General features: G+C 33.4%; 3 protein-coding genes across 3 annotated transcripts; 1 reads left to right on the forward strand and 2 right to left on the reverse strand.

The window, feature by feature from the left end:
• The first annotated feature begins 372 nt into the window (after nt 1-372).
• LOC105971730 (NAD(P)-linked oxidoreductase superfamily protein) lies at nt 373-1,949 on the forward strand. The gene is made up of 5 exons (XM_012996599.2): nt 373-573; nt 691-866; nt 968-1,211; nt 1,365-1,544; nt 1,669-1,949. The coding sequence occupies exons 1-5, from the start codon at nt 448-450 to the stop codon at nt 1,894-1,896; spliced, it is 954 nt and encodes a 317-aa protein (XP_012852053.2). The 5' UTR covers nt 373-447; the 3' UTR covers nt 1,897-1,949.
• Nucleotides 1,943-8,847, reverse strand: LOC105971863 (P-loop containing nucleoside triphosphate hydrolases superfamily protein). Its single transcript, XM_012996778.2, has 16 exons — nt 8,461-8,847; nt 8,256-8,339; nt 8,053-8,126; nt 7,915-7,948; nt 7,565-7,623; nt 7,283-7,397; nt 7,122-7,159; nt 6,864-6,961; nt 6,730-6,785; nt 6,073-6,379; nt 5,864-5,979; nt 5,495-5,548; nt 5,272-5,337; nt 4,960-5,034; nt 4,759-4,854; nt 1,943-2,426 (listed from the first exon to the last, which is right to left on the reverse strand). The coding sequence occupies exons 1-15, from the start codon at nt 8,659-8,661 to the stop codon at nt 4,792-4,794; spliced, it is 1,440 nt and encodes a 479-aa protein (XP_012852232.2). The 5' UTR covers nt 8,662-8,847; the 3' UTR covers nt 1,943-2,426; nt 4,759-4,791.
• A 539-nt stretch (nt 8,848-9,386) lies between these two features.
• On the reverse strand, nt 9,387-11,663 carry LOC105971918 (F-box protein At5g51370). The gene is made up of 2 exons (XM_012996848.2): nt 10,121-11,663; nt 9,387-9,902 (listed from the first exon to the last, which is right to left on the reverse strand). The coding sequence occupies exons 1-2, from the start codon at nt 11,374-11,376 to the stop codon at nt 9,608-9,610; spliced, it is 1,551 nt and encodes a 516-aa protein (XP_012852302.2). The 5' UTR covers nt 11,377-11,663; the 3' UTR covers nt 9,387-9,607.
• Between the last annotated feature and the right edge of the window lie 482 nt (nt 11,664-12,145).

The raw sequence follows: 12,145 nt of genomic DNA on the forward strand, positions 1-12,145 counted from the left end.
CATAAACAACCATGACAAATAAGTGTTGATTAATATTGAAATTCCAAAAGATTTTGATTGTAGATACAGGGTATCTCTGACATGGAAGATCCCCACCCTTGGCAGTTACTATTATTATTATTATTATTATTATTATTATTATTATTATTATTATTATTATTATTATTATTATTATTATTATTATTATTAATATAATAATTTCAGAGGATCACTTTTTTTTTTTGTTTTAAATAAGCAGAGGATCACTTTAAAAAACAATATTATTTTCTACATCACATCTTTTGTCTAACATCTTCAAATTAAAGATGTTGTTTTTTAAGGTTTGACTTTTGTGTTTGGGGTTTAATTTCCAACTGTATATAAACCGCCTCAAACATCTGTCCCATGCACTGTATTTTCAGAGAGAGAGAGAGAGAGAGAGAGAGAGAGTAGAGAGAGAGAGAGAGAATGAGAGGGAATAAAAATGAAGTGAGATTGAACAATGGAGTAGACATACCAATAATTGGTTTGGGAACCTACTCTTTTGAAAACGATATGAGAACTACTCAGTATGCTGTCCAAATGGCCCTTCAGGTATATTCAAATCTCCACCTTCACCTCCACTGTGTGTTTTTGTTGTTGTTTAATTTGCATGAACATCATCATCAACTTAATTAATTTCTGAAAAATGGATTATATGTCGCTTTGCAGATGGGATACAAACACTTTGACACTGCACACATATACGGCTCCGAGCCTGCGTTGGGGAACGCTTTGTGTGATGCAATGTCAAACGGCCTAATCGAAAGAGAATCCCTTTTTATTACATCTAAACTGTGGGGTAGCCATCACCATGACCCTGTTTCTGCTCTTAAACAAACTCTAATGTAAACATGCACACAACTTCTTTAATTATTTGGATAGTCATATATACTACCAATAGTTTCTCTCTCTTATTCTCTCTCTCTCTACTCTACTCTCTCATCAGGAATCTTGGGATGGAATATCTGGACATGTATTTGGTGCACTGGCCGGTGAAGTTGAAGCCATGGGTGAGCCACCCTTTGCCGAAAGAAGAAGATTTCGATAAACTAGACCTGGAGACGACGTGGGCTGGTATGGAAAAATGTCTGGAAATGGGATTGTGTAGAGGCATTGGAGTCAGCAATTTTTCTTCTAAAAAGATTGAAAATCTCTTGACTTTTGCTTCAGTTACTCCTGCTCTCAATCAGGTCTATCTATCTATCTATACACATAAATGCATGCTGCAATTGTCAAATGGTAGTAAAAGAGATTGTCGGAGAAATTAATGTATTCCATGAATTTTTTATTTTTTTATTTTTTAAATAAAATAATAATAATAAAGAGATACAAAATGTACACAGGTGGAAATGCACCCAATGTGGAAGCAGAAGAAGGTGAGGGATTATTGCAGGGAAAACAAGATTCATGTGAGTGCTTATTCAGCACTTGGTGGACCTGGAAATTTCTGGGGTTCAACAGCTGTTCTTGATAATCCTATTATTCACTCCATTTCTCTCAGACACAATGCTACTCCAGCTCAGGTTCACTAATCAAGAAACACAACACCATTTATTTGATGTTATTCATTAGTATTATACTATACTATATATAAATAACAAAGTAGCAATTTTTTTCATTTTTAATTTTTTTTTTTTTAAATTGAAGGTTGCTCTGAGATGGGGAATGTCGAAGGGGGCAAGCGTAATCGTGAAGAGCTTCAATGAAGAAAGGTTGAAGGAGAACATGGGGGCACTTGATCTGAAATTGGAAGACAGAGATATACTTGAAATCGAAAAGATGGAAGAATGGAAAATCATGAGAGGGGAATGCTATGTTAATCACACAACAAGTCCTTACAAGACCATTCAAGAACTATGGGATGACGAGATTTAACCGTCTTTTTTTACGTTTCCGAAAAAACGAAAAAATAAAAAAAGAATTTCTTGTAACCGACATGATTTTATTTGCATGCAAAATTCCTGTAATTCACATTCATCAATGGCATGATTTGCTTTCAACTAAGTGTTCTATGAAGAATTCTCGACAACTAAAAGTATCAATTAACCATCTCAATGCAACAAATACATAATAAATTAAGGTATGCTAACAATGGCATATGTAAATATCCTTCGATAAAATGACAGATATGCACCAGTTGAGACGGTTATGAGAACGGCAAAACGTTTATTCGTCTCTAGCTTGGCGGTGAATTGAGAGGCAACAACTCCTATTCGCTCTAAAATAGCCATCCATCGAGAAATAACTTCATCCTTCTTATTAACGCGGTCTTCCGACTTTTAACATCAAAATATATCCGTCATTGAGTAGAGTTTGTTCTCAAGTTCATATATGATAGCTCACTTGGAGTAGAACCACCTTTACTTTTGTTTCATCCATCCATACGAACAAATGCACTGCCGGCCCTTTTAGTTTGAGAAAACAAAAGGAAGTAATTTTTAATATTTTTCAACACTGAAATATATACGATATAAGGTTTTTATCGATACGTAGTCAAGAAATTATTAATCTAAAAATTGTTCGCTAATTTGTTACCCTTGAGCAAAATCACAAAAAAAAAATCGTAAACAATATAGCACACGATTTTTGCAAAAAATCGCTAAAACGTTCAAATATTATTTTAATATTTTATAACAATCAAATACTTAGTATAGAAGATGTTTATATATTAGTCAAGAAATTGTTCTTCTAAAAATTGTTTAACTATTTTTTTAATAATCAAGCAAAATCGTAAAAAATCAAATAGCACCCCATTTTTGCTAAAAATCGCCAAAAAATTCAAATATTTTTTTAAAACTTTTTAACACTCAAATCTGTAGTATAGAAGATAGTTATTCATAAATAGTTAAGAAATTGTTCATCTAAAAAAATAACTAATTTTAAATAGTCCAGCAAAATCACACAAAGTTATATAATATAGCATATGTTTTTTTTTGCTAAAAATGGCTAAAATGTTCATAATTTTTTTTTAATATTTTTTAGCACTCAAATACATGGTATAGAAGATGTTTATCCATACATAGTCAAGAAATTGTTCATCTAACAATTGTTTCACTAATTTTTTATTAGTGAAACAAAATCGAAAAAAATCGTATACTATATAGCACACGATTTTTGCTAAAAATCGCTAAGATGTTCAATTTTTTTTTTTAAAAATTTACAATCAAATATAGAGTATAGAAGATGTTTATCCATAAATAGTCAAGAAATTGTTCATCTGAAAAATGTTTCACTAATTTTTTCATAGTAGAGCAAAATCGCAAAAAAATGTATACCATAGCACACGATTTTTGCTAAAAACCGCTAAGATGTTCAATTTTTAAAAAAATATTTTTTTACAATCAAATATATAGTATAGAAGATGTTTCTCCATATATAGTCAACAAATTGTTTCACTAATTTTTTAATAGTGAAACAAAATCGCAAAAAATCGTATACTATAATAGCACACGATTTTTGTAAAAAATCGCTGATGTTCAATTTTTTTAAAAATATTTTCTACAATCAAATATATAGTATAGAAGATGTTTATCCATAAATAGTCAATAAATTGTTCATCTGAAAAATGTTTCACTAATTTTTGAATAGTAGAGCAAAATCGCAAAAAATCGTATACTATATATATAGCACACGATTTTGGCTAAAAATCGCTAAGATGTTCAATTTTTTTTTTCACACTCAAATATATAGTATAGAAGATGTTTATCCAGAAATAGTCAAGAAATTGTTCATCTAAAAAACGTTTTACTAATTTTTTAATAGTAGAGCAAAATCGCAAAAAATCGTATACTAGCACACGATTTTTGCTAAAAATCGCTAAGATGTTCAATTTTTTTTTCACACTCAAATATATAGTATAGAAGATGTTTGTCCAGAAACAGTCAAGAAATTGTTCATCTAAAAAAATGTTTCACTAATTTTTTAATAGTAGAGCAAAATCGCAAAAAATGGTATACTATAGCACATGATTTTTGCTGAAAATCGCTAAGATGTTCAATTTTTTTTTCACACTCAAATAGTTAGTATAGAAGATGTTTATCCATAAATAGTCAAGAAATTGTTCATCTAAAAAATGTTTCACTAATTAGTTAATAGGAGAGCAAAATCGCAAAAAATCGTATACTATTATAGCACACGATTTTTGCTAAAAATCGCTAAGATGTTCACTTTTTTAAAAAATATTTTTCACACTAAAATATTTAGTATAGAAGATGTGTATCCATAAATAGTTAAGAAATTGTTCATCTAAAACAATATTTCACTAATTTTTTAATAGTAGAGCAAAATTGCAAAAAATCGTATACTATATAGCACACGGTTTTTGCTAAAAATCGCTAAGATGTTCAATTTAAAAAAAAACAAATTCACACTCTAATATATAGTAATAGTATAGAAGATATTTATCCATAAATAGTCAAGAAATTGTTCATCTAAAAAATGCTTCAATAATTTTTTAATGGTAGAGCAAAATCGCAAAAAATCGTATACTATATAGCACACGATTTTTGCTAAAAATCTCTAAGATGTTCAATTTTTTTTTTAATATTTTTTAACACTCAAATTTATAGTATATGTTAATCGAGAAATGGTCAAAGGATTGTTCATCTAAATTTTGTTTCACTAATTTTTGAATAGTCAAGCTAAATCACAAAAAATGCATATAGCACACGATTTTTTGCTAAAAATTGCTAAGACATAATTTGCAAAAGAAAGTCAACTTTCTGTGAGAAAACATACCTTGGATCCACCATGTTATGATAACTTTGTGTCCTAACTTCCTCCCGTCTGACCACCGCCCCTAGTGGGAACAGATGATGTTCCCTGCTCGATGCACTGTTTTATAAAAGAAAAAAACATATATATACATGGCTCAAACTTTCTATATGACAGAGTCAATGTGGCACACTTCTATACATTTGGAAATTTAAAAAACATTACCTGAAGAAGATAATTATGCAGCCAATCTAATGTTTGTGGAAAAGCTGTAGCTGATATGTTGACAACCGTATAACCCTGTTCAAAGTGGGAGAAAATCCACGACGTGTAAGATGCAATATCCATTTTCGGCTCGGAAAGATATTTCTGAATATTCACCATCAAACTCCTCACCCCACCCACCCCGAAAAAAAAAAAGCAAAAGAAAAGGTACGCTTTTCCCTTTTTTCTTAGGTTGAGATTTTATTTATTTCTATGAAAAAAAATAACCCCGAAGTTTGTCTGAGCTTTAGTTAGGGCCTCAAATGATCATACCTGTGACTTGAACGAACAGAGATAGTCCTGGATGGTTTTCAAGTTGCCAATTAACTTATCCTTGTCCTGGAAAAAGAAGTATATATTGTTTGTAAAGGAATTATTTAAGGCACAGACAATAGAAGAGGGAACCTCGTCTAAACGAAACTTGAAAAGTTATCATTGAGAAGTTGGCGAGTGAGGAACAAAGTAATTATGCTTCCATTAGAGTTCTCGGTATAACCTGTATTGGATATTTATCACTGCTACGAGTAGATACCCACTCCTCTAGCAAAGCCTGTAAAAAATCAGTGAACTCATGTAAGGCAAAATTTCACAAAAAATATGGTGTCAACACAATAGAAAAGATTCTTGAATTCATCAATACATCATAATATCCGATCTCGAATGTTTGAACAACATTGCCGACCTTTATTAATCAATCCTACTTCCAATTTTTAAGATTTCAATTATTGCTCATTGTTTTATCTATTATGACATTCTTGCACATAGCGAGCATACGGATTGTCAATTCTCCATGTTATATTGACGAGGCAGGTTTTAAGCTATAGAGACTTTACGCCTTTCAACACAAAAGCAATTTCCGACGCACCTTATGATCAAACTCAGCCATCTTTAGGATTATAGGAATAATAATAGGTTCAGGACCAGCCTTGTCTTTATTGACTTTGGGAGCCTCAGTTGCGCCAGTATTTGTTGCCGTTTCACCTGTTAAGACAGTGAGAAGTTAGAGCTAACCTGTAAAGTTGAAAGGAAGAAAAAAAAACCAAGGAAATTACAGCATAGAATGAGATTTTTCACCTTTAGAGTCAGGTATGCTGCCACCTACACTCAAAGATTTTAGAGCACCCGAAACCATATCCACACCAGATACTGCTTTCCCTGACCTAGCACTCTGAGTGGAAGTATTGTCATTGTTCTGATTATCGGCAGATGGAGCAGTACAACTATTCTCGGTTGAGCTTCCGTTTTTTACTTTTCCCGAGCATTTCTCTTCATCTTTTGCTTTATCTTTCGCTGAGCACTTCTCTTCATCTTTTGCTGGTAAGTTGGTCGATGATTTATTTTCATCGTCCATCAAGTAAATACTAGGATCCAAATGTATGCCCTGTAATTGTTGCGAAAAACTGACATATATTAGCATATCAGTAAAAGTTATTAGTTGCATTCCACAAGCTAATATATCCAGAGCAAATCTCTGAGAATAAAGAGGAACATGAAGAACTGATACTGCAGTATTCAGTACAAGTTTCAAACGAAGTCTTCATTTTCTTAGACTTAATGAAATCTCTAAACGGTTCGGTCTTTAGCATATGAAGAGACATAAAGTGCTTAAAAGTGATAGATAAGTTGTCAATAATGCAGAATCCAATGCGGATGAAAGAAAAATATAAAGAACTGGCAACAATTTTACGAGCATGTAAAAGAGAGACAGCAATTTAGCCGGATCTGACTTACCTCAATAATAATTGGCTTTCCGTCCTTCATTGCTTTCTTCAAGTCACCAGCCAAACCTATTTGCAAAACAAATTAGTGAGACCCCTCATAGTCCGCAATAAGCTTCAGGGTCGAAAAGTGATACTCTACATTACCTTTACGAACGATCCGACATTCTCTACAAAATTCTTTTATTAACTCCTCGGAGGAGTTGAAATCTCTTGCCCATACTGGAGAAGATGCTAAAGGTGCACTGAGAAGAAATTGCAAGTGCTTTAATGATCTTATATTAAAAAAATAATAAAAAAGTAATAACATAAAATAATAATAATAAAATAAAAAATAAAAAATAATAATAATAAAATTTGGCAGAAAGTGTTAAAAGAATGTCAAAGGGCAAAACAGTTTCGTACTCTGTTGCCGTACGCAGTAATTCATACACCATATCTGTCTGTACCATTGAGATAATGTACAAGAATTAGTACACGGTTCAAACAAATTCAATAGCATGTGGTGACTCAAGGAGAGAGATGCAAGCAAATGTTGCTATATATAATAAATAAAAGAGGCTTACCTGCAAAACATTTGGCAGGTTTAGTCTTTGTGCAAGTTGAGTAGCAATAGTAGACTTCCCAACACACGCAGTACCACAAACGAGAATAACCAGCGGCACTCTTTGATGATGAAATCTAAATGTAAAAAGAAATTATCAAACGGAGATCATTAACAGTAAACACATAAGCAGTTTCAAACATCGTCTTTTTCTCCCGCTACACAACAAGAATAGCAGATTGAGTATTTTTTTTAGTTTTTTTTCATACGATCAACATTAAACAAAGAGGTAAAAGTAAAGTACCTTGTCATCATTTTATATCTGTTTATATACTCTTCCCCATAACCTCGTCGCTCCATGAGCTACACGGCGTGAGAAAATAATTATCAGACCTCATTTGTCAACCATTTAGAGTTTCTTATTAATAAAGCAGATAATAAAGGACAACAAAAAACGACAAAGCGAAGAAGTAAAGGGGAAAAAAGGGGAAAAACGTCCAGAAACAGTCTATTTGGATTAGATAACTTCCTTAATCATTCATTTATAAAAAAAGAAATGACTAGCAAGAACTACTAATGGAAATTTCTATATTGAGGTAAAAAGTAAAATAAACCAAAAATTGCCAGAAATCAAGAAAAGCAAATGCAACACACCTTAAATAAGTTAGCTTCGAGGTCGGATTGCGAGCTGAAAAATGATTAACATAAACATCAACACTAGCAAAAAAAAACAATGCAACTTCCAAACAAAATTGGCTAAATAAGTATGAGTAAAAATATGCCAGAACATACACATCCAGAAGTGTGTTATCTATAAGCAGCTTTTTAAGTTCAAGAGCAATCTTAATAGCCACGTGATTCGGAATCTGCAAGAATCAAATACAACACCATAAAAACAAATTAAAAAAATACATGCATGTATATATAATAATATCACTTAATTCCACAAATAATCTTGAGAAAAAATGACCAAACAATAATGGAATAATACTCACCTTGGTGACTGTCAACATTCTGCTAAGCAAAAATCGGGAGAGCACGTAGTAGTGATCGGCATTATCACCCAACCACACCTTCACCTGGAGAAAAAAAAAAAAAAAAAAAAAACGAAATTAATTAAAAAAAAGGGGCGATAAATAGCAATTGAAACGAATTCATGATTCTAATTAGGGGAAAAGAGTATTGATCCGAAATCTGAACCTTAACAAAATCGTATTTGGAAGAAGCGTTGCGAGTGGAGTACGGCGCACCAGCTGAGTTTCCGATTTTATTTCGAAGATCAAAATCTCCTCCTCCTCCTCCACCTCCGCTTCCACCACCACCTCCGCCTCCACCTCCGCCTCCGCCTTCTTGTTGGTCGGTGCTAGTGCTTTCTATTGCCACTCCTTTCTCCTTTCTCATTCTGAAAATTGAAGCAGGCTGATCTCGGCAACGGTGAATACCAGGTCGGAGTGTGTGTGTCTATGATTTTTTTTTTTTTTTTTTTTTTTAATTTTACTTTTTTTTTTTTTCCGTGGTGCTTTTTTATGGCAGCTTCTGGAAAATCTGGACAAGGAAATAAAGAATAATATCTTAATTGTTCAATTTTTATTTATAAATAAATTTATCTATATAATATATAAAAATAAATCGTCCTGTCTTTAACATTCGATATTTGACATATCTACGTGGCATCTACGTCTTATTATTTATTCTATTTATATTACTCTATTAATAAGAAGGAAACAAATATTAGAAGATCATATACATTTATGAATTATGACATCATGTTTGAATATATTTTATAGTAGTATATTCAAATTATTACAAGAGTTTATTATTTTAATAACTAAATTTGAAATGTTCAATTAATCGAATTATTTCTTCTCTTTCTTTCGAAATGTTTGAGTATATATATATTTTTTTCCGAAAACAATACGTCTTCGGAAAATAAGACCATTTTACCCTTATATAAAATTTACTAACATTAGGCATTTCTTCCTAGTAAAATAACATCTGGTGGTGTGACCTCTTGCATTTTGTGTTCATGCAAGTTGTAGTGAACTGATTATTTACAAAATTAATTTTGAAAAAAAATACAGTTGGTAAAATAAATATATATAAATATATAAAATACAGTTGTAGTATTAAACAAATTCACATCTCCACTGCCAAAAAATTGCATGTGTTCTTAATAAATATATATAATTTCCAAATACAGTACAGAAAAAAACATAAAAAATTACATCTTAAATAACAAACTAATTTCACATTGCATTAATTTCCAACATTGTTAAAGATGATGAAACAAATTTCATTAAATAAAACATAAAAATTACATCTTTTTTTTTTCTTCTTCCATTTCTTTCTATGAACCAGGCAAAGATTTCCAGTCATGTGATTTCTTGAAGAACTTACTTCCCCTCTTTCCCATGCCGATTCCTTCAAGATAATTCGAAACCGCAGATTTTCTATCGGGTTTCCATTTCAAATCTTTAAGAGCTGAAAACACACTCGAAAGTGCAGGATTCACTTCACTGTCTTTTATTTTGTTACACGAATACACTTTTAAGCTCTCGAGATCGTTCCAATAAATTATCACCGACTCTAAACCGAGTGTTGTTAGCATCGAGCACCCTTCTAAACCCAAGAATCTCACTTTTCTGCACATAAAAATTTGCCCACATGCCACAAATTAGTTCAGCATAACTTTTAATTGGTAATGCCAATATGCAGATGATAAAAATGCAATCTTTTTCGGAATTTCCCATGTTATAATGCCATACTTGTATAATGATTCGAAAGAATCGCAGATGATAAAAATGCAATCTTTTCAAACAATCAAGAAAATTAGCGGAGATTTGAAGAACAAAAAACGTACCTCAGAGCACGTGAAGTTCCGAACATGTCGTCGTTCAGCCCCCAACAATTCTGAATGACTAATTTCCTTACGTTACAACAGACGAGAAACAAAGCCCTCAAACTCGACTTATCCCTCAATTGACACTTCTCCAAGTGTAGCCTTTCAACCGATGGACAAGATCCAAAACCCTCGTCAAATTCATCACCACCGTCGATCCTCTTACACGAAACGAAAATCAAGGTTTTCAAATTTTCAAAGTACGAAAGAGCCGACAACCAGCCATCCTCCATTCTATGATTGCAAAGAGTCAACTCTTCGAGCATTAGGCAACACTGACCGATAGCCTTAATCCCCTCATAACCCCCCTTGCACCCGCTCAACTCGAGCTTCACTAATCTCTTGCACCCTTGTGCCAAAATAGTCAACCCCACATCCGAAACTAAAGATTCGTGCAACCCATCTTCGGCTCCGTTCAACCTTAAAATCTGAAGATTCAGACAGGCTGCAATACCACGCAAAACGCGGTCGTTGCACATAAGCAACTCCAATTCTTGCAATGTGGGACACTCCTCCGCCACACTCAACAACCCCATCTCGCTGCAATTCGCCACGGCTAGTTTCGTTAAATTCGGACATTTATTACCTAAAACCCTCAAACCCTTGTCAACTTCATCAGCATTCAGCACCGACTTTTCGGTAAAAATCGAATCTTTACCACCCTCGAGATTCGACACAGCATGAAAAGAGACAGTCTTGCGACTGCGAGTGCAGAAAACACCGGAATCCCGAGGCAAAATCGAACACCCCTCGACCAAATCGACATGAACAAGATTAGGGAACCTAAAAAAAACCCGGCCCGAGACCAAAAACTCCCAATCAAAAAGCTTAACTGATCTCACGAGCCTGCCTTGGAGATTGAGCCATCTTTTGGAAACAAGAAAATTAGCAGGCCTCTGAGATTTGGGGAGTTTGGAGAGAACCCTGAGCAAGATTTCATCTGAAAGAAGTGAGATTCTATCTGGGACAGGATTTGTGAGGGTGGAATCTTGGGTTGTCTTGGGGGTTTGCGGCGGCGGCGGCGGCGGAGAGTGTAGGGTTGTGGGTGTCGGTTGGGTTTCTTTGAGGGGATGGGTTTGTTTTGAATGGATGCGGATTGTGGAGAGGACATGGTTCAAAGCTTTCTTCTTTGTTTTGAACCAATTGGAGTCTCGATTTTCTTTCTCTGGCGAAAACCCCATTGTTTTGCGCTTCCATTCCGTTTCTTCCTTCTCCATTTTTTTCTTTTTGCAGCTCTATTTGCTTTACATTTTTCCCTCTGAAATCAAAGTATTATTTTGAATGCAGGTTTGACCGTCTATTCAAAAATCGGTAATCAAAGAATCAATATTTTTTCTTATTGGCAGAGATTTTTTTCTATTTATGCAATGGATGGGAGAGTTGATTCCTTATTCACTCGGATTCAGCTCTTCTTCTTCTTCTTCATGTGAAGCTTGGGATTCTGTTCCAACGGAAATGTGGGGCCCACTACGACAATTTGGCCATTCAAATTCTTCATTTCGGCTCTTTTTTGTTGCTAATAAAATAATAATAACAATACACGATAATTTTGAATTGCGGGCCTTTAGTCAAAGCAGTAATTGGGCTTTTGTTAGTTACCAAAATGTTTGGGCTTTTCCTATAGCTGGTCCAAATTACAATAGCATACGTCTTCGTCAACTTTGACATTTTCATATTATTTCCCCTTTTTCTTAAAAATGGCAGGTTCATAGTAATTCTAATGCAAATTTAAGGTTAAATTATGAAGAAAAAAAAATTATTTTGTTTGGGTAATTACAACAATCTATCAACTACAAATCTTCTCACATATCCACACTTCTGGTGTCAAATTCAACACAATTTTCTAGATTCCATGGAATATTCTCTAATATGTACTCGTTTTGTGCAAAAATACAGTTTCTGATACACCACAATCTAATATTTACAAGCCCAAAGACACATCTTATAACCATCTTGTTTCTAAATGTGGAGCTCGAGTGAGGTAAA

This window comes from Erythranthe guttata, chromosome 6, assembly GCF_056151865.1.
Source record: "Erythranthe guttata isolate IM_541 chromosome 6, IM_541, whole genome shotgun sequence".
NCBI lineage: Eukaryota > Viridiplantae > Streptophyta > Magnoliopsida > Lamiales > Phrymaceae > Erythranthe > Erythranthe guttata.

Coding starts and splice junctions, on each gene's coding strand:
- LOC105971918 (XM_012996848.2), bottom strand. CDS start 11,376: ATGGAGAAGGAAGAAACGGAATGGAAGCGCAAAACAATGGGGTTTTCG. Junction 9,903..10,120: donor GGAACTTCACGTGCTCTGAG/GTACGTTTTTTG, acceptor TTTTATGTGCAG/AAAAGTGAGATTCTTGGGTT.
- LOC105971730 (XM_012996599.2), top strand. CDS start 448: ATGAGAGGGAATAAAAATGAAGTGAGATTGAACAATGGAGTAGACATA. Junction 867..967: donor GCTCTTAAACAAACTCTAAT/GTAAACATGCAC, acceptor CTCTCTCATCAG/GAATCTTGGGATGGAATATC. Junction 1,212..1,364: donor TTACTCCTGCTCTCAATCAG/GTCTATCTATCT, acceptor AAATGTACACAG/GTGGAAATGCACCCAATGTG.
- LOC105971863 (XM_012996778.2), bottom strand. CDS start 8,661: ATGAGAAAGGAGAAAGGAGTGGCAATAGAAAGCACTAGCACCGACCAA. Junction 8,340..8,460: donor CCAAATACGATTTTGTTAAG/GTTCAGATTTCG, acceptor TTTTTTCTCCAG/GTGAAGGTGTGGTTGGGTGA. Junction 7,398..7,564: donor AGATATAAAATGATGACAAG/GTACTTTACTTT, acceptor TTTTACATTTAG/ATTTCATCATCAAAGAGTGC.